Here is an 18243-nt window from a genome sequence, read left to right as displayed (position 1 = left end):
GCAGCTGGTGCGACAGTAACAGACAATTCGGTTATTAATATTAATAACAATAATAACAACCAAATTCATATGCGAAAATGATTCGGTGGGAAAACTTTCTTACCATCGTTGACGTGCAAAAAAAAAAAAAAAAAAATTACTACACGTGTTGCTCATCGACGTAACAGGTTTCGAAATGTTTCATAACTCATCGTTATAACGAAAAAGCTTCTCTTATGACTTGTTAGATGAATATTAATTTTCTGTGTCAGGTGTTGCTTTCAGCCTGTCAATCATTGCAATTGTGACGAATATGCAATATTGTCTGACATCAGGGTAGATTACTACTTGTAAAGATCATTAAAAAAGAAGACCTAAATGTCTGCACATTTCACGGAAGTAAAGTTGGAAGAGTATTACATGTATGTATAAGTTCGAAGGCAACTGTGTTTTGACAAATATTTTCGTTGCACCGAACCAAGGTTATTATGCATTGCATCCGGTTGATGTAATTACACGAAATAAGCGGTGTAACAGGTACAGCGATTTACATTTGTACAGTCAATTTTATTAAATAAATATGCAGTATTATAACGTACGCTTATTCGGTAACGAAATATCTTACAATCTTGCAAGTACGTAGGCTTATTTTATGTCTATCATTACATATTTAAATGAATATACATACATATATATATATATATATTCATACGATTGAAGTCAAACACATTGTACATATACATTTGTTAAGTGTCAACGAATTACTTATCGCTCAAATGCACTACAACAACACTTCGATCAATGCGTTTTATTGCACTTTTGTTTAAATTCTAAAAGGCCACATCTCCGGTAACTTTCTTTCTATATTCGATATATAAATAAATATTTTGTCACTCACAATCAAGCCCAAGAGTGGCACATGTGGGACGGACGGACGAACGGACGTAGGCATAAAGTATCCGTGGGGAAGAAGGAAAGTAAGTATAACACGTTTCGCGTGGGTCGTTGGCGAAATCTTGACTCATCGGTGTGAAACGACGTGTGATACTTTTTTTAAAAGTGACCTTACACACACGTTCGTTGTTACTTTGCGCCGACACGCCCCAGTGCTATGTGAGGTATTCTGTACTCACACACGTATTTACGAACTTGTCATTATAATTATTTGCTTATATACTTCTGGATACTCTTTGAAATTGAACGAGAAATAAATTTAAGACATCATTTTGTTTACTCAATCTCACTCCGTTCGCATATTGGGTAAATAGCGTCAAACTGGAACCACTCATCAATACCTTGTGTACTCGACGGTCTTCGTGTCTCAGGCAAAATTCAGGAACCAGTGTTTGGACGAATGAACATGAATTCATCAACTGTCGTACAGTCGTTAAATTGATTTTTCCTCAGAAATTTGACCTGTAGTTTCTGTGTAGTATATACGTTCAAGTATATAATGTAAAATAGAATGTATGAACGTTGGATGGAAATGTCGAGTTATACGACGGGGTATAATTTAACTAGTAATTTCTTCAAGTCTAATTGGCATTACGCAAGATTTTTTCAAGCCACTCGTCGAATTTTCGTGAAACGTGCAGGATTTTACGATACTTTAATTGCCCCGAATGATCAGCGTCTGCACTCTGCAGTGAAACTTCTAAGCTTGTTATAACGTCTTGTGAAACGACCGTTAAAAATCAATCTCGAGCAATTAAACAACAGCGCAGGTACAAAGATGCCTATACAAAGTCCGTAAAAATCTTCGAAAAACAAGTTTTCTTTTTAACTTATCACGTTCACGTCCAATGCGCTCGACTAATTGACGCCGTCTATAACTAATTCATGCGAATCACGACCAACGGTGATAATTTATCTTCGCCAACATCCAAGCGCAGATTCCCAGCTGAAGAAATGCCGCGGCAATAATGACAAAGAGCCGCGTCATATTTCCGCCCTCCGCCCAATAACATATAATCACATTGCGATAGGTTCTCGCGTTAAAATTTTGATCCCATGATAAAAAATCGAGCCGAAGATTGCGGATCTTCGGCGAAATTTCTCAACCCAACAACTTTCAGAACAGTCCGAAGATCTTCTTCGAAGCGCTCGTGCTGCGCTTCTTCCTAGCCGGAACAACGATCTCCGAACCGTCCCCGTTACCGCTGACCGGACCGCTCGACGGCATCAGTTTACTTCTAACTTGCTCGTCCAGAAGCGCTTGCATGTCCATTTGCCACTGTTCGAGCTGTTGACTCAGCTCGATCTTCTGCTGGATAGCCTCCATCAGCTGGCTGTTGGCCTGCAGCACGTCGATCCTCGTTCTTGCCAGCTCAACTTCCGCCCTGTTCTTCCGGGCGACAGCTTGGTCCCTGACCTGGTAAGCCTGGGCCAGGACCTCGTCCTTGGTCAGTGCCGAATCCTCAATGTCACCTCTGGCTCTGTCTCGTTCCTCCCGTACACCTCGAAGCTCGGCCTCGCATACGCTCAACTTGCTCGTAAGCTCAAGCAGCGATTCCCCTCTTCGCCTGAGCTCGTCTTGCGTCTGTTTCAGCTGGTCTCTCGAATGCTCGAGCTCCTCTCGTACCCTGTGTAATTCCACCGCCAGGCCAAGTTCCCCAGGAGCCCCTCGTCCGGATAATGCCAGTCTGAACAACTCCTCCGTCAGCTCCGACAACGCCCCGGGACAGTTTGCCTGCGGAAATTGAAAGCTTCTTTACTTCATTTTACTTGTGAAATTCCATCAGCTAATTTATCACATTTCGATATATCACGAATCACTTTTTCTTTGGTGAGATCGGTGCTCCAAGCTTGCTCGGTAATTAATCACGTTTGTTTATACTTGTCGATGATCAAAGACAGTGCGATCGCAATTCGATTCATAGTCAGTTTTTTGCCCAGATAAAGGTGAACAACAACCGAGATGCAAGGATTCAAATTCGACGACTAAACAGTGTCGGTGTTTACATTAATCGCGCTCATATTTATATCTCTCACCTCGGCATCGGCACCGTTCGCCAGGACCAACATGGACTCGTCGCAATCGCTCTGAAGGCCAGAGTCGTCTTCGCCTCTTCTGAGCTGAGCGCAGAGTTCTCGCATTCTTTTACAAGCCCTCGTTACTTCGGCTTTGAGGTCCTCGGGTTCTCCCAAAGAACTTCCGCTCTCCTCGCACTCCATTTCCGCCTGCAGTGATCTCGGGGGTTTTTGTATCGAACCCGATCTTCCTCTTCTTTCCGCCTCGAGGGCTGCCAATGCAGCGGCGAGCTCGTCCCTGTAACCAAGTCACATTAATACATCTAACGTGCGGTTCGTTAACATGGATATAAATTTGAATTAGGAATGCCGGTTTTGAGTTCTCCTTGCCGCATCTAGTTCACACTTCGCGTTCTACTTAAACACGCAACACGCTCCGATAACTTGATTCCCAATGTTCATGGTCCGTGTTCGACGCTTCGCCCTTAGAGGACCGTTTCCGGAGTAGGTAAATAATGATGGCTAATTTTCCATCCGCCTACCTCTCCCGTTCCGCCGTTCTCGCTCTGTGCTCAGCTTCGCGGCCAAGTCTATCCAAGACGTGGGCTCTCTCCTCGGCTTCTTCCAAGGCGGCAACAGCTCGCGCCCTTTCCTGCCGTAGCTCCAGGGATCTCCTCTCGAGTTCGGTTCTTTGGGCTGAGACAATTTGTACCTGAAACCAACCAACGGTTCAAATTCACGTCCGACTTCAGCGGGGTAATTTTTCTTGATCCGGAGTCTCCGCGTCCGCACGATGATGGCCTTACCTCGTCCCTGAGGATCTCCAAGCTGCTGACATGGTCCTGAAGCGTGGTGTTCCTCAGCGCGCACTTATCCCTGAGGACCCTTAGCTCGACTAGGAGCTCTTCTTCCTGCTTGTTTGCCTCTCGGAGCTGATCGGCAAGCCGCGTGTTTTGGGCCGCCAATTCCGTCACCAGGGCTGCCTGCTCCCTTTCCGCACGTCGCGCACGTTCTCCCTGCTCTTCCAACTGATTCCGAAGGGCCTCCAAATCGGCCTGCAGCTCCAGTGCCCTGACCTCGCCCTCGTCGTGAGCTTCCTCCAGTCTTCGTCTCAAGAGGTACCTCTCTTGTTCCAGACTCTGGGGAGATTCGTCATATTTATTCAACTGGTTACCCCGCGGTACGAAAATAAATAGCTGTTGGGTGACGCTTGCGGAATCGCAAAAATCAGGGTCAGTATATTGAAAGTTAGCGTGGGAAGTGAAAGAGAATATTTTCTTCTTCTTCCTCTTCTTGATTTTTTTCAGGTCAAGAATACCGGCTCATTGCCGTGATATCCGCGGGAACGAGACGCGTCGGGGAGTTCAAAGGAATCGATGCAGGTATGTGGTCGCGTTTATTCCTGCGCTGCAGTTATAATAGGTAAGAAATATTTCCCTCTGCGTAACCTTTGCCGATCGATTATATTACAGAGAATTGCATCTCATGTTTCGAAGCCGCGTGCATTATACATACAATACGAATTTCAAACCTGCTCTCTACTTTCGCGACGAGAAGTAAACCGAGGTGATGGATATTATTTCGCACGTGTCTCACAAACGAGTATAGAATCGTCGAAACTCTGTCGCTCGCTGAAGTAGGCATGGCAATGAATATCGTATTCGTATCGAATAATAAGCTCTTAGTATAACATAATATAATTCCGAAGAGACCGCTGAATCTTTCTCTTTTTTCTCGATTTCTTACAACCGCGCTTTGTGGTTTTCGCACACGACGTCACGCTTTACGAACAATCGAATTGGGCAAGTAAGAAAATTCATTCGCTAATTTTAAACCCCTGCAAATTCTGTCGGAGAGGATGGAAAATATACGCCTGGTAATTGAGCAATAATTAGACAGGGTTTTCTGTCTGCTTTTTGAAAATGGGAGGTCGTACAGGTGGTTTGTTTGGCTTACTGTTCCGGCCACAGGTAGCTCGTTACAGTAACTGTCTCAGCTTTCGCTGCTATACGGTAATAATGTAAGCATATCGCTTTGAATTGAGAAAGGTTGCTAAGAATTGTGGATACGGCGCTCATTACCCAACACGATCCCTAATTAATAAGGCATGGTAATTAGTAAAAGTTTCGCTGGAAATAAAACACTAAATTAGAATTTACAATACTTAGTAGAGAAAGAGGGGAATTTAAAATTGCGGAAAAAAAAATACATCGCAGTCTTAACACTCCGGTAACCCTATCCCGTTTACACACTAACATAAATATGTATCAGGGAAATTAATTTCTTTCATCTTACAACGCGGTTTTCATGAATTTTAAGACAAAGAAAAGTAAACGAATCCTGTTTCGTACGTTGAATAAAAAAATAAGAAAAGGCATACGAGTCGATCGAAATGAAAGGTATAAAATCGCGTTGTCTATTGGCTGCAGCTGAGTGAATCCGATCCTATGCAAAAACGGTTCTTCCGTAAATATTTGCGTTATAAAAATTGAGAATAAAATAAAATACGTAACAAACTCGATGCGTCGCGAAAGTCTTGACGATGTTTACAACGTCCATGTAGGACTTGTGATTAACGTACGCCGTTTCACACTTACGTATATATCTTAAGTACACACGCGACTCTTTCAGCATAATAACCGTGCGTTGAAACTTTATCGAACCAGTAACTGGTAGATAGGTGCAGGCAAAACGTCATGGCCTTGGTCCCCGTGGTTAGTCACCGATCGATTGGCAACCTCCAGCTAGCCTGGTGATCACCTACATTCTACCTAAGCCTCCGCATGGTCTCGCTTTATGTTATCGTCGAAGTCACCGTGCTTTAAACTTTGGCTCCTATGGTACTGTGCCGGGTTTAAATGATCACCGTTAATCAGATACGAGAGTGATTCATACGCTCTCGACTTGTCTTGCCGCTATTGCATCCCCGTCCGTACCAAATAAGAACGTTTGAATGGATCGCGAAATTTGGCCAAAAAAAAAAACAATAAAAAAAAAAAAAAATAGAAGGAAAAAACAAAGTAGTCGGTACGAAGTGCGTCTAGAGATAAATTAGTTATCGAACAATGCTGACGTGAATTTGTTTGTTTTTTCTCTCGTCTACTTTTTGCCGGGACCACGGAGCGTTGTCCTTGTTGGCGAACTTTGACCGCAGGGTTCACGTTTCTTTTTTTTTTGCAATACGCGAATTCGATCCACTTCTACCGCTCGAGCGTGACGAGGCTCAAACTGAGCTGTTAAACGTACCTTGGCTGGACGGTGTAAGAGTTCGATATACCTTCTTTGCCTGACTCTTTAACGCCGTTTGTTATAGAACAGCGTCCCGGATGTACGACGATTTTACACACCGTTGTATGATTCATACATGGCAGACAACGTTTACGAAGGGAATATATATGTGTACGGATTACAGGCGATGTTGCGAGATCAGCGACGCAGAATCGCAAACGTTCGATACGTGAACGGTATATTTTTACTCATAAAAATCGAATAACAAAGGGACGAGATAAGTATTATTTCACAAAGTGAGAGGGAACCTGAAAGAAATTTATAACGAGCAGCATTATTTCTGGTTCAGTCACGTTCTAATTTCCTTCCGAAACACCCGATCTTCCAGAATCGTGAAAAAATCACCGACACGAATCCAGGTTCAGGTTCGCCGAACCTAACGTTATTATTTATTACGGCTTATCGAAATTTTTATTTTCTGTGCAGTAGGTAATAATTCAAATCGCTCGACCAAGTACTCGAAAATTACTATTCACGTTAGCGGCAATGGATTTCCAAAATCTAGCGTCGACGCGTATACTTGTAGAATAAAGCGAATGCATTTTTACAGGTGGGGACCGGGAACGGAGGTCTCACTTTCCCCGAGGGCAACGTCAGTGCGGAGTTGGCAAAGTATTCGAGGTAGTTGACAAAGGCGAGCGGGCAGCGAGTATAACTTCAAGAGTCGAGGCAATGGCCCGTGGTCGACTCTTTGGAGCGATTGCGAAGCGAATGGCGAGAGAGGCTCGAAAGCCGCAACACCGTCCGATGTCGCAGAGTCCCGTAACCATACCACCTAGCTAATTGTGAGGTTGAATCAGCGCAACGATTAATTGCGCAATGCCGGGAAAAGGTATTACGATAGAGGTCTGCTATATCCGAGTCGGCATTTTACGTACACCGGGACGCGAATCTTGCCCAATTAGCTTATCCTGATTATAAAATCTTAACCGACGGCTGGAACTCGTGGGAGATATGAACTAGAGTAAGACATAAACTACCCGTGAAATTACGAGCACCGTTTTACGTACCCCATATATGCAGGAGCACCTATATAATTGTGAAAAAGTCAAGCTTACACTCGGAACGTGTCGGCCGGTGTATAAACGTTGGATTATTTAGCTAGAAATTTCTTCTATTCCGTTCTCATGAGAATTTAGTCCAAATGCGTTGTACTTTTTTTAAACGTTCAGGATTATTGTACTCACTAATCCGTGATACGATGGATTCGTGCGAAAATATTGAAACGAAATCGAGAAACAACTTGCCGAAGTTTCGAGAATCCCGATGATTCTGGTCTTTGAAATATCGCACCTTTGTTTCGAGTCGTGAAGGATCGATGACTTTTTACGGTCATCGTTAAGCACGCATTGATGACTGTGAGAATTTTTTTTACTGCCAACCTGCGGTACGATATATATGGTTTGTCAGTTTCTGTAAAATCATTTATGAATCCGAAACTCGGTACGGCGTGTGCTCGAGTTTTTTCAAATTTTAAAGTAATACGGAATATAAGAAGTTCGCTGTGAAGTTCCGTCTTGAAAATCCTTCAGCCTTATAAATCGGACTTTCTTTGCGTTTCGTAATCGCATCGATTCACAATGTGCGTGAACCAAGAAAATCTTGCGTGCGACGTGAAAGCTTTTCGGATGATTGGTAAATGATGCGATTATATTATAAACTCCGCACTACCGCGTTCCACTGAAATTATCAAATTATCTCGGAATCGTAAAATTATTACTAACGAGGCTTGTGTCTGAGATTGTTGCAAACTTTCACGCTTAATAACCGGACACTTCTCTTGTATACATTTTTCAAAATTCGGACATTCAGATCAGCTAATTGCGAGTGTTTCTAACGAAGTGAAAACAATATTCCGCCAGTCTAGCCGTGAGCAAATTATACACTGCAGGTCGTGTGTATAAGGTAGAGCAAAAAAGTATAAGCCTTATTTTTACTTCTGAAACTAGTTTCCGTCTTATTTAAATTTAGCATAACGTGGCTGTATAATCATCGCAGGAATATTATTTTACCGTTACTCATTGCTGTAAACGCGGTAAATATCGTTACGTTAATGCGTCGTTACACGTAAACATAATATTATTATTACTTTGACGAAAGTAAAGGAGCGTGAAAGAATCGCGCCAGTTTTTTAACGCGTTGCGCATAGAACATGTCACAGGTACGGTACGATTCATCATCAGGTATAACTGGATGGACGCTCATTTTGGAGGATCAAATCACCGCTCGCCGCAAGTTCGACTCAGACATATGTTAAGCGATGACGTAATTTTTTCGAGACTAATACACCGTAGGCGAATATTTATAAATGTATATGTACGTATCGACATGTGTGCGTATATTATACAGGATCTGTTCGGCGAGATGCGGTTATACGCAAATACAAGATACGTGAATCGCTTGCGAAACGGCGAGCGGAACGTACGGCGGCTTTCCAAAATCGGTAATGACGGAAAGAAAATCCGGTCTGACCATCCAGGTCGTATAATATATGTAGAAAAGAGCTTGAAATACTCGCGATTACGCGTCAATGGAACCAGAACGTTATACGTACACATCTGTACCGTGTAATACGTACGTACGGATGGTTCTTCGGTGAACGGCGTAATTTGTAAGCAATTCCAGCCTAGTAGCACGGAAAATAATGATTCAACGCACAGAGGCAGTCGGCACGAGGATCGGCCGAAGACGCAATCTCTAGTCGTATAAAAGCCATGGTGCCCCAGTCAAGGATTCTCATGTCAAGGATTTTTACGAAACGTATCCGGCGCCTCTCGCAATTCGCATGCAATGGCCGTCCTGTGTATTCTCGAATATTTTTTCACCCAATAAAACCAATCGAATTCTAATAATTTTTTATCCCGAAATGGTGAACTGTCTTTTCAAAATTATTCTCAACGAGAAGACCATGCAGAAAAAAAACCGACTGCTTGCAGGGACTCGACTCGATTCGACTGCGGTTAATTCCGTGATTGAACCAGCAACTTACGGACCGGTTCAATTCTTAGCGAACCGGTTTTATTTTATTTTTATCGTTAGTTTTTTCTTTAATATACCCAGCTGTTTATACTTAAAATCTTGCAACTTGTTTCACTTTTACCCGATCGTGAAATCGCGGGACTTTCAAAGGCGGAGACCTTGCGCGTGTGATTCTCTCAACATGTCCAATCCACTCCCAGGAGTCCGAGAGGCGTTCAAGGTAAAACGAAGGCCTCAACTCAACGTTAATATCATTCTGAACAATGGAATTTTTTCACGTATAATTTGACGTTTTTTGTCCCAACTCTTTGTTTGCACGCCAATTTGGTAAACTGACCGGCTAAATTACGGCGGTGATATTACCGCAGATAATCGACCGCATTACGTTGTACGCGTAAAAAAATCGCACGTTTATTTGTTCATCGTGATGGGATCGTTTATACCGTTTGACATTAGTCGGCATTGGAAATTTATTGAATATTTATATCGCGAGCATGCGTTATTCGGGTAAAGTGCCGATGACCATTTCATTGTCAGGATGAAATTGAGCGATTTTTACACCCAGTTTGAGCGAGGGGAAATCTTTCGAAGTTTTTGACAATCTGCGACGTCGGATATATGTAATTGGATTTTACAACTTGAAACTGTCTACCGTATTTTCATTTCATGTCGTAGATTATCTCGAATAATGTTACCGCGAGATTGGAAGGTAAAGGTGCAAACGGATCGTTATACCGTACTCCATATCTTTGTTTTCACAAGTGCAAACCTCACCTCTCATTCAGCAGCTGGTTCTCTTTTAGGATTCACATGTGGCGAGTGAATCGTTCGAATTGGTATCGGATTAAAAATGAAACCAGATTTGTTGTATGCAAACTATTTACAACTTATCTGCTTTTCGAACCGTGTATAAAACACGTACAGAAATTATTTTCACTGAACGTAATGCTGGTTTTGTCGTTGCGCAATATCACCGGAACGCGCATTACAATTTAAGAAATCAAGCTACTGCTACTGATACGGCACGTATACGTAACATACACATTTCCGTACTGAAAACGTGTTTTCGCTGCAAATCCGGGATTATTCGGTGAGATACTTCAGAGATTTTTATTAGTGAGTTAAAAAAGAAACGAAGGAATAAAATTTTGAAACTTGGATCGATTGATTAACTCAAGACGGGGAGAATATTCGGCCGCAGATGTTTTACGACTCCATAGCTCTACGTAAGTGGAATAAAATTTCCAGCTCTGCTTGAAGTGCGTAATAAACGCCGTTATTACGCACCCGTCATCAGAAAGTAATACGGAGTTTGATAACAAGCGTAAGAAAAAATGCTCGCCTCGATGAGATAATCACTCTTACGATTAACTTTAACATAGAGTAGGAATCTAAAATTGTGTGATAAATTTATAAAGACTAAATTGACTTGATTTTATAGCAAAGAGCGATAATATTTTCTCCCTCACATGCCGAGCGATGAACGTCATTATTTTCATGTTATATCGCCGTTATCTCAGGTTTTAAATAACGATAACGAGATCACCTGGAAGCTAATGGCACGGGTATATTATTATCTTATCTTGAATTTAGGCTGCAGCAGTTGTATATAAAAGAGTTGATTGCGAAAAACATACAAAAGATAAAATTTTTACCGTAGAATAATGACTCGAATATGAAAAAAAAAAAAAAAAATAAGAAAAAAATCACTGCCGCTCGTATGCGCTTTCGACAACGAGGCTTAAGTTACCAACGTTAACGTAACGAAACATCAGGGAAACATTCATTATTGTGCAATTTTAGAATGGTTTTGAAGGAGTTGGCTTTTCAAAATAACAGTATATTTTCCTTATCACGGTTTACTAAATTTCAAACATTGCTAAAGACGCGAAGTAACGATTTCTCCTAAAGACACTAATTTTATCCTCGTTTTCAACGTGCGTTCGCATCGAATGGAGAATTTTTATCGATTATGTAAATCTCTAAGGTGTACATGATACCGGATGGCTGCATATATAATAATATAGGCGGTGAGTGTCAACGCGTGCATATCTTGTGATCCAAGAACCGGAAGTGAAGGGCTTCGGCTCGCCGACGTGATCGTGCAACTTGAACACGAAATTTAATACGCAGATTTCTGCGATAACAACTATGAAAGAAATGATCGTGTTACCGGAAACGAATGCGGTCTTTGCGCTACCGACTAATCGGTGATACCTATCCCACTTCCATATGCAAACTGTACGGGTGGTCTTTGTGCGCTTTAAGGGAGTCTTCAGCAAAGCTTAACCCAGCGGTCGTAGAATGACATGGAAAATTTTTAGCTCAGTCACTTGCTCGTTTCGTTACTGGGTATAACGGTAACGAGTAATCTTCGTTGCCTGTTTCATCCGCAGACCGTCTTTCGAGAAAAATATCAGCGATCATGCATCGATAAAGAAATGAAATCGATCATTTCAGATACCCGACTGATAATGAAACGAATTTATTGTTGCCATGTGAAACAGTCTGTCGGATGGAAAAGAAAGAAAATGACCTTAACGAATAGATCGCGGAAAACATGTTTTATTTCACAGTGAAAATATTACGTGATTGATTTTCATCCGTGACTGATTTTTTCTTGAACAAATATATAACGGGGAATAAATGTAAAATGTATAAGGCGGTGATTTTTTTTTTTTTTTCTTACAGTACGTTTGTTTACCTGTCGTTCAAAGAAACCTGTTTCGCCGTGTAATTATCGCATATCAATAAAATCGTTACCCATAGGTACTTGAATTCCGTTGCTGCTTCACGGTTATGAATATTTGATGACGAGCGGTGAGATCACACGGATTTCCCTCTTCGTTACGATACGTTCAGGTATGAGAGATGCGGACACGTTTATAACACGAAGAAAGAAAAAAACTTCCTGTACAACAATTGGCCGGTCGTCTTCCGCTCAGTCAAAGACCGCGTTCTGCCAATTGTGGGTTAGCCGACATTATCTTGCCGAGATACCATATGGGTACGTATACTTAATACAGTTTTGCACGTGAATAAAATTTGTACAATACAACAATAATAACGCATTATGCGAGGGAAGAAAGAGTGCCGGTTTCTTTCTTACAAGCACTTCCGGAAAGTCTTCCTACGCTCGTTCTTCGTGTATCAGGTTATAAGTACATGCGTATACACTGTGTACAGTCTTTATAGGCTCGGATCATGCTGCATAAATTACGAGTCTCTGTGCGTATCTGTTCCTACGTGTATGGAGGTCAAAAATGAGGCAGAAGTCGAAGGAAACTGGGAGAAGCAGGTAGCGTGATGCCGGCTATTGTTCCTTTCCTGCAGAACTTCATTGTCTGGTATACGTATCTACGTAAGGCCCAAGAGGCCCCGAGGGTCTTGCCTAAGTGGCGCGCTCAGCTCCACGCTTTCGTGGCTCTTCCACGGAGGTACGCACTACGCCAGAAATCCGGAATTCATTTCCCATTCGTTGACTCGAACAATAGACTCCTCTCGAAGTCGGTAGATGATGGTAAGTAGAGGTAGATTCCTCTCGAAGGCCTGGCGTTCATTTTCGCGAAAAACATCCCCGAGTTTCCGGTGAGCAAAACCTGACCTAGGCTGAGTACTTGTTTTCACCGCGTCCTCGGCACCCTAATTACCATTCCGTAAGACTGTAATTACGTTCGTAATCTTCAGGGGAAAAACAATCACTCGTCCAGAGTGGAAAAACCAAGCGCCGAGCGGTAACGCGACGCTCCAGTTGAAATTCTTTTTCACCCACTTTCGTCCGATTTCTAGAGAGAACATCGTTATACCTACGTTTATTAATTTTTGTCCGTTTTCTTCTTTTTTCTTCAAAAATACAACGAGACGCTTTCGCTTTCTGATTTCAGGCCTCGTCGGGAATGATTTTCTTTATTTATTTCTACGGCGTGTTCGAAAGATGAGAATGAAATATGTAATTAGCGATACGTTAATACAGTATAGTTGTATTTTAGCATCGAATTTTTATTGCACGGCGTAAACCGGGTCGGAGAATCTTTATTGTTTTACCGAGACAATCACAGCTGTACGGGAAGAACGTAACCTAGAGGTACGTGCAAGATCACGGCGATACAATAAGTCACGAAGTTAAGAGCGAACGGTAACTAGAGATCGCAAGCTAAATTCTCAGTTCCGAGACCTTCGTCGGCTGTGAAATTGCGACAGATTATTTTTGCCGTCATTAAGTTCTACGTAAAACGATAACGGATAACGGGGAAGTGCTCGAAACGATTCTACAACTGAAAATAAATCGCAAGTGCGTCAATGGCGGCCATATTGATTCCGTACCAAAACAAATACATGGGTACGTTTTTATCGATTAACCCATTATGTTTACAGGTGCTAAAAATATCTTTTAATTTCCTATAATTGATCGAGCCTAGTATTCATACTGAATAATGGTTCGATCCTGGAAGCGATCCACATCACGAGGCTGTACACACAACAGGGAAAGCTCGGTGTGACTACGATAACTGTATACGAGACATTTAGTTACGCTTGCAGCGTTTAAGTCGCGCAGTGCGCGGCGATTTCCGGCATGCTAATTGCTACTGTCGAATGTAACGTATTATGTGTCGCGCTCAAGCTTTTATGCACCAGTTCGCTTGATCGAGGGATGTTTTTCGCCGAATGTAGTAAAATAGAGGGGACGAATCTCGACATATCCGAATTGATTGGATTCTGTTAATAAAAAAAAAACAAAAAAAAAAAAAAAAAACAAAGAAATGAGAAAAGAGAAAGAAGAAACTGTGGTTTTATCGTGTTTCACCCCATTCGATGTCTGCAGTCTGTCGTACACTTTGGCAGACGATCTGCTGATTCGTGAAATAAATTGTAGAACATCGGTTGGCGCAAGAAGTCGAGATAAAATATTTATCGCCTCTCGTATCCGAACGACTCGGTGAGTAAGAATTCTTTCATCTGCATGCACAACGTACAATATAATGTAAGGTGTATTCGTGTAGGAATACCTATTCAGATATATGCCTACGCACGGTATTGAGCTTTCTGCAATCTCGCTCAAGGTCGAGAATTTCTACGCGATTGTCTTCAGGCTTGATATCCAATTTACTGATCAATTCTCGCGTCTGCCGGATAAGGCTTCGTTAAACCTGTTTGTCCTGTTTCTAAATATTTGAATTAGAGGCTTCGACTAATTTGCTCGCCTGTTTCGACGTCAGTAATTCCGAGTTCCGACCGTTTAGGCGTTACACGAATTCACGATTTTAAACTCGAATTAAAAGCCTCGTCGTCGGTGATATCAATTATATATTTATTCACCCATTGTGAATCGTAATGCGCATCGATGCCAAAGCCTCTTTGCACGATCACTCGTCTCTTTCGTAACGCATCATTTATACGCAACTCCGTGCAATTTATACTCGATCAAAGCCATCTGCATTCGCTGCATGTGCTGTTATACAGTGCCGTCCCTAATTCTCGACTGCAAGTCTTAGTCGATCGACCATGTTATTCAGTTTATGATTTTCCCAAGCGATAATGCGTGTCGAATTAAAGCGCACGCTGCGTGAGAATGTGTGACCCAGAACTGTACCGTTAAAACTGCGTATTCACCGAGCGTGGAGGGTTACAAATAAAATATATTTGCCGTAAAAAATTATTAAAAGATTATGGAACTTGCAATCGGAACAATTTTCGTAATAGCGAATTTCCGAAGGTGCGTTTTTTCATTCGGTTTTACGGAAATTTTGTCACGTCAAGCACAAGAAGCGTAGCTTGAGAAATCGCAGCTGATATGCAGGGATATTAGGTATACAGTATAGCGCACCCTCGCAAAGCGCTAAAGCTTTGCTTCGCCTTTTTATAGTCGAAGAGGCTAAGCTGGGGTTAGGCGACTTTGTAAACTACACCAATAATTGATTCCCGTGAAATTCAAGGCCTCGGCGGGGCGGCCGAGTCTGGCATTAAATTTCCAAAAATAAATATCTCTCTCTCTCTCTAAGCCGAGGAGACTTTTGTTAAAATTAGAAATATAGAAACTTTATTTAAGAAGATTAACACACGTGAGGCGATTCTGTTTGATCAACATCCGTGTAAATTGATCCTGTATCAATTTGCACGCACAGTATTACCTCCCACACGATTTCAATTACGAGGGTATAACAAGACACCCGACAGGTACGATAATCAACATTTTCGATCTAAAACTCAAATTTGGCGGCATTGTTCAGGCATGAGGCTGAACTTGGTAACTTTACGTAAACAACCATTGGGGAAGAAAATGACCATTTTGCTATTTTCTAGTCACTTCAAAGTGGGCAAGTTTAAAAAATACGAATTACCGCGTTGCCTTATCATAATTTACCGCATTACAGAGATTCTTAACATTGTGAAATAACGGGTTTTCCGAAACGCGAAATGCGCCTGAAGTTGGTAACGTCGATGTAATTATTAACGTTTCGGAAAATCGTTATTCGACAGTTGCAGAAATGTCTGGCATTCGGTAAATCGTAGTAAAGCAAAATGTGTTCATATTTTGAAAACTTGACTACCTGCTTCAAAGTCCCTACATAAACTTGAAAAATCGTGATTTCGCCCCCCTCGTAACGCGAATCGTTCCAATAACGTTGCTAACTTCAGCCTCGTGTTCCAGCCTTACCTCCAATTTACTGGCATACTCCTCGGCCAAGGCTTCTCCTTGTTTGGTGAGCTCCTGGTTCCTTTCGAGAAGAGCCTTGCCGAGTTCGGCAGCAAGGACCAAATCCCGTTCCCGTTGTTTCAGCTGCTCGATCGGATCCCCGGCAACGTCGTCGACGTGATCCAGAGAATTTCTGCGTGCCTGAAGATCCGAGATCATATCTTCGAGGGCGTAAGGCGCGATCTGGCCCTCTTTTCTCGGCAACATTTTCTTTTCTATCGGCCACAGACTGTATAATCGTTCGTTGCTGACAGGTTCTCTCCGCGTCAAGATGAGAGGTTACGTTTTCCTTCTTATCGCGCCAAAAGGTGGGCGACGAGGTTGCGTCGATGCATTTGAACCGACGTTAGGCAACTTGCGTCGTTCTTTTATCGAAGTAATTCAGGTAACAATTGTTGCTTTTCGTACGCATCTTACGCCGTGATTTATGCTTCGCCTTTTCTTTTCTTTCTTACTTTCGTTATTCGGACATTCTTCCGATTGTTAGCTTCCGTTGCGCAATTCTTCCCACCGTTCGAAAGCGTTTATAATCGTTGATTCACACTCGCAACTCACGATCGGCAATTAGGTATTAAACTTGAATGTTATCAACAGTTATACACACGTGTAATATATAGTAAATTCTTTTAACTGGTGCTGTAAAATACGAATTATTTAAGTCGTCTTCAAAGCGGGATTAAAATTAGTAGCCTATTATTGTACCCTTAGTCTTTGTCTTCGATTTAAATTAGTATGGTAGTTCGGTTTGTTAGAAGATATAACTGTGATAATTAATTGTTGGTAATTAGGCACGAGTACAATGCATGTAATTTCCCTAATGAGCGCCACTGGTTCTATCATTAATTCTTTACAAACCGTGACGAGTTAGGATCGATCAAAGGCACTTCGTGTAAAGAGTGTAAAAGAAGAAAAAGAAATAACAATTTATAGCCAAAACCGACGACAATCGTACGTCAATCGATAACTAGAACGTTCGATACGCGAGGTTCCTTATCATCGCACCAAAAGATACAACAAACGGACTGATACTCAACACGTTTTCACTGCAAAATTTTTACAACGCATACACTGCAACCTTCGATAAATGAATAAACAATCGAGTCGAACTTTGAGATGGAACATTAATTACACCGTTCCACGTTTTATAAGGCACTGTGTAAACTAATTACAAATATACCTTACGAAAACTATATTTCACAATCAGTCGAATACTCGCGGTTGATACGTCACAACATCACCACGTTGCACTGCAATTACATAATAAATTTACAAGCTGCATCGCGATCCGTCAGCCTTTCGTTTCACTGTATAAATTATTCAACACCCCTTTCTTCCTATTTCGAAGTCGAAGTTCAATTCCGCAGAAGAAGTATATCTAAGAATTTTCACGTACAACGAACCAAAGAAATGAAAAAATTTTGAAAAAAACAAAGATACGAATCGAAAAACACGCTCAATATACGCAGCAGTTCACGGCACGACGGCGAATTGAAAACTGACGTCCAGGCGGCCGTGGGTATAGAAAGTCAACAATAAAGAGCGTGCAGCAGACAGACGACGAATGAGTCAGCCCAGCTCTGGCCTCTGGGATGCGCCTGGCTGCGTATAAAGCGAAAATTTTACGGAAACCCGGAACACGCGGTGCGCCGAAGATCCCCTCCTCCAAAGCTGACGGTGCGGCGAATCCGACTGCGGCTTCGCTCCTCTCGGCAACGGTCCGCACCGATTCCAAGGCAGACTAGAGGCCAGGTTTGCTCGCTCGACGGCCACAACCAGGTTCGAAAGAGCCCGAACCTCTCGCTCCTCGTTCACCTGGCGTATATATGACTCACCTGACTCACCTGGCTCACCTGGTCCGCATTGGTCGGGGCACCTGACTCCACGTTCCACGTTTCCACGGTTGAAGAACCTCCGCGGGATTTACCTGCCGAGTAGAAAATGCACTCGATTTTTCCGCACGGTTCCGAGCGTGCAACGTGTGACGTTGTACCTTCGGAATTGGATTTAACGATTGATTGATCGAGTTAGGAGCTTCAGCCCTTTAGCGGCGTGATGTAACGGTGAAATTGTTGTACGCAAACACCCGATCGATGACACTTACACTTGGGAAAATAACAACGATAACAAGCGTAGCCGGGTTCCGTCAGATCGAGACGTGTGGGTGGATTCGTGTATCCGGCAATCGCAATTGGAACGGAGTGTAGGAATTGTACAGACAAATGGGCGCGCCGTGACGTCAATAATGAGCAAACCTGCGCTGGATGTTTTCACCGTTGAATTTGATCTTTCGACACCGCGAGTTGTTGGCCGGTTTACGTTGTAAAAACAACGTA

At 42.4% G+C, this 18243-nt stretch overlaps 1 protein-coding gene across 1 annotated transcript; it reads right to left on the bottom strand.

The window, feature by feature from the left end:
• Nucleotides 1-525: 525 nt before the first annotated feature.
• Nucleotides 526-17655, bottom strand: LOC124177888 (bicaudal D-related protein homolog). The gene is made up of 5 exons (XM_046560805.1): nucleotides 15872-17655; nucleotides 3756-4088; nucleotides 3492-3661; nucleotides 2971-3247; nucleotides 526-2668 (listed from the first exon to the last, which is right to left on the bottom strand). Exons 1-5 carry the CDS (start codon nucleotides 16115-16117, stop codon nucleotides 2051-2053), a joined length of 1644 nt encoding a protein of 547 aa, XP_046416761.1. The 5' UTR covers nucleotides 16118-17655; the 3' UTR covers nucleotides 526-2050.
• Nucleotides 17656-18243: the final 588 nt, after the last annotated feature.

This window comes from Neodiprion fabricii, chromosome 3 (assembly GCF_021155785.1).
Source record: "Neodiprion fabricii isolate iyNeoFabr1 chromosome 3, iyNeoFabr1.1, whole genome shotgun sequence".
Taxonomy (NCBI): domain Eukaryota; kingdom Metazoa; phylum Arthropoda; class Insecta; order Hymenoptera; family Diprionidae; genus Neodiprion; species Neodiprion fabricii.
Note: the sequence above shows the minus strand (reverse complement) of the source record. Positions and strands in the feature narration are given on the sequence as shown.

Excerpts from the sequence above, each read along its gene's own strand:
- LOC124177888 (XM_046560805.1), bottom strand. The coding sequence starts at position 16,117 with ATGTTGCCGAGAAAAGAGGGCCAGATCGCGCCTTACGCCCTCGAAGAT. Across the intron at positions 3,662-3,755 it reads TGGAGATCCTCAGGGACGAG|GTACAAATTGTCTCAGCCCA; the intron begins GTAAGGCCATCA and ends GGTTGGTTTCAG. Across the intron at positions 3,248-3,491 it reads AGAACGGCGGAACGGGAGAG|GGACGAGCTCGCCGCTGCAT; the intron begins GTAGGCGGATGG and ends ACTTGGTTACAG.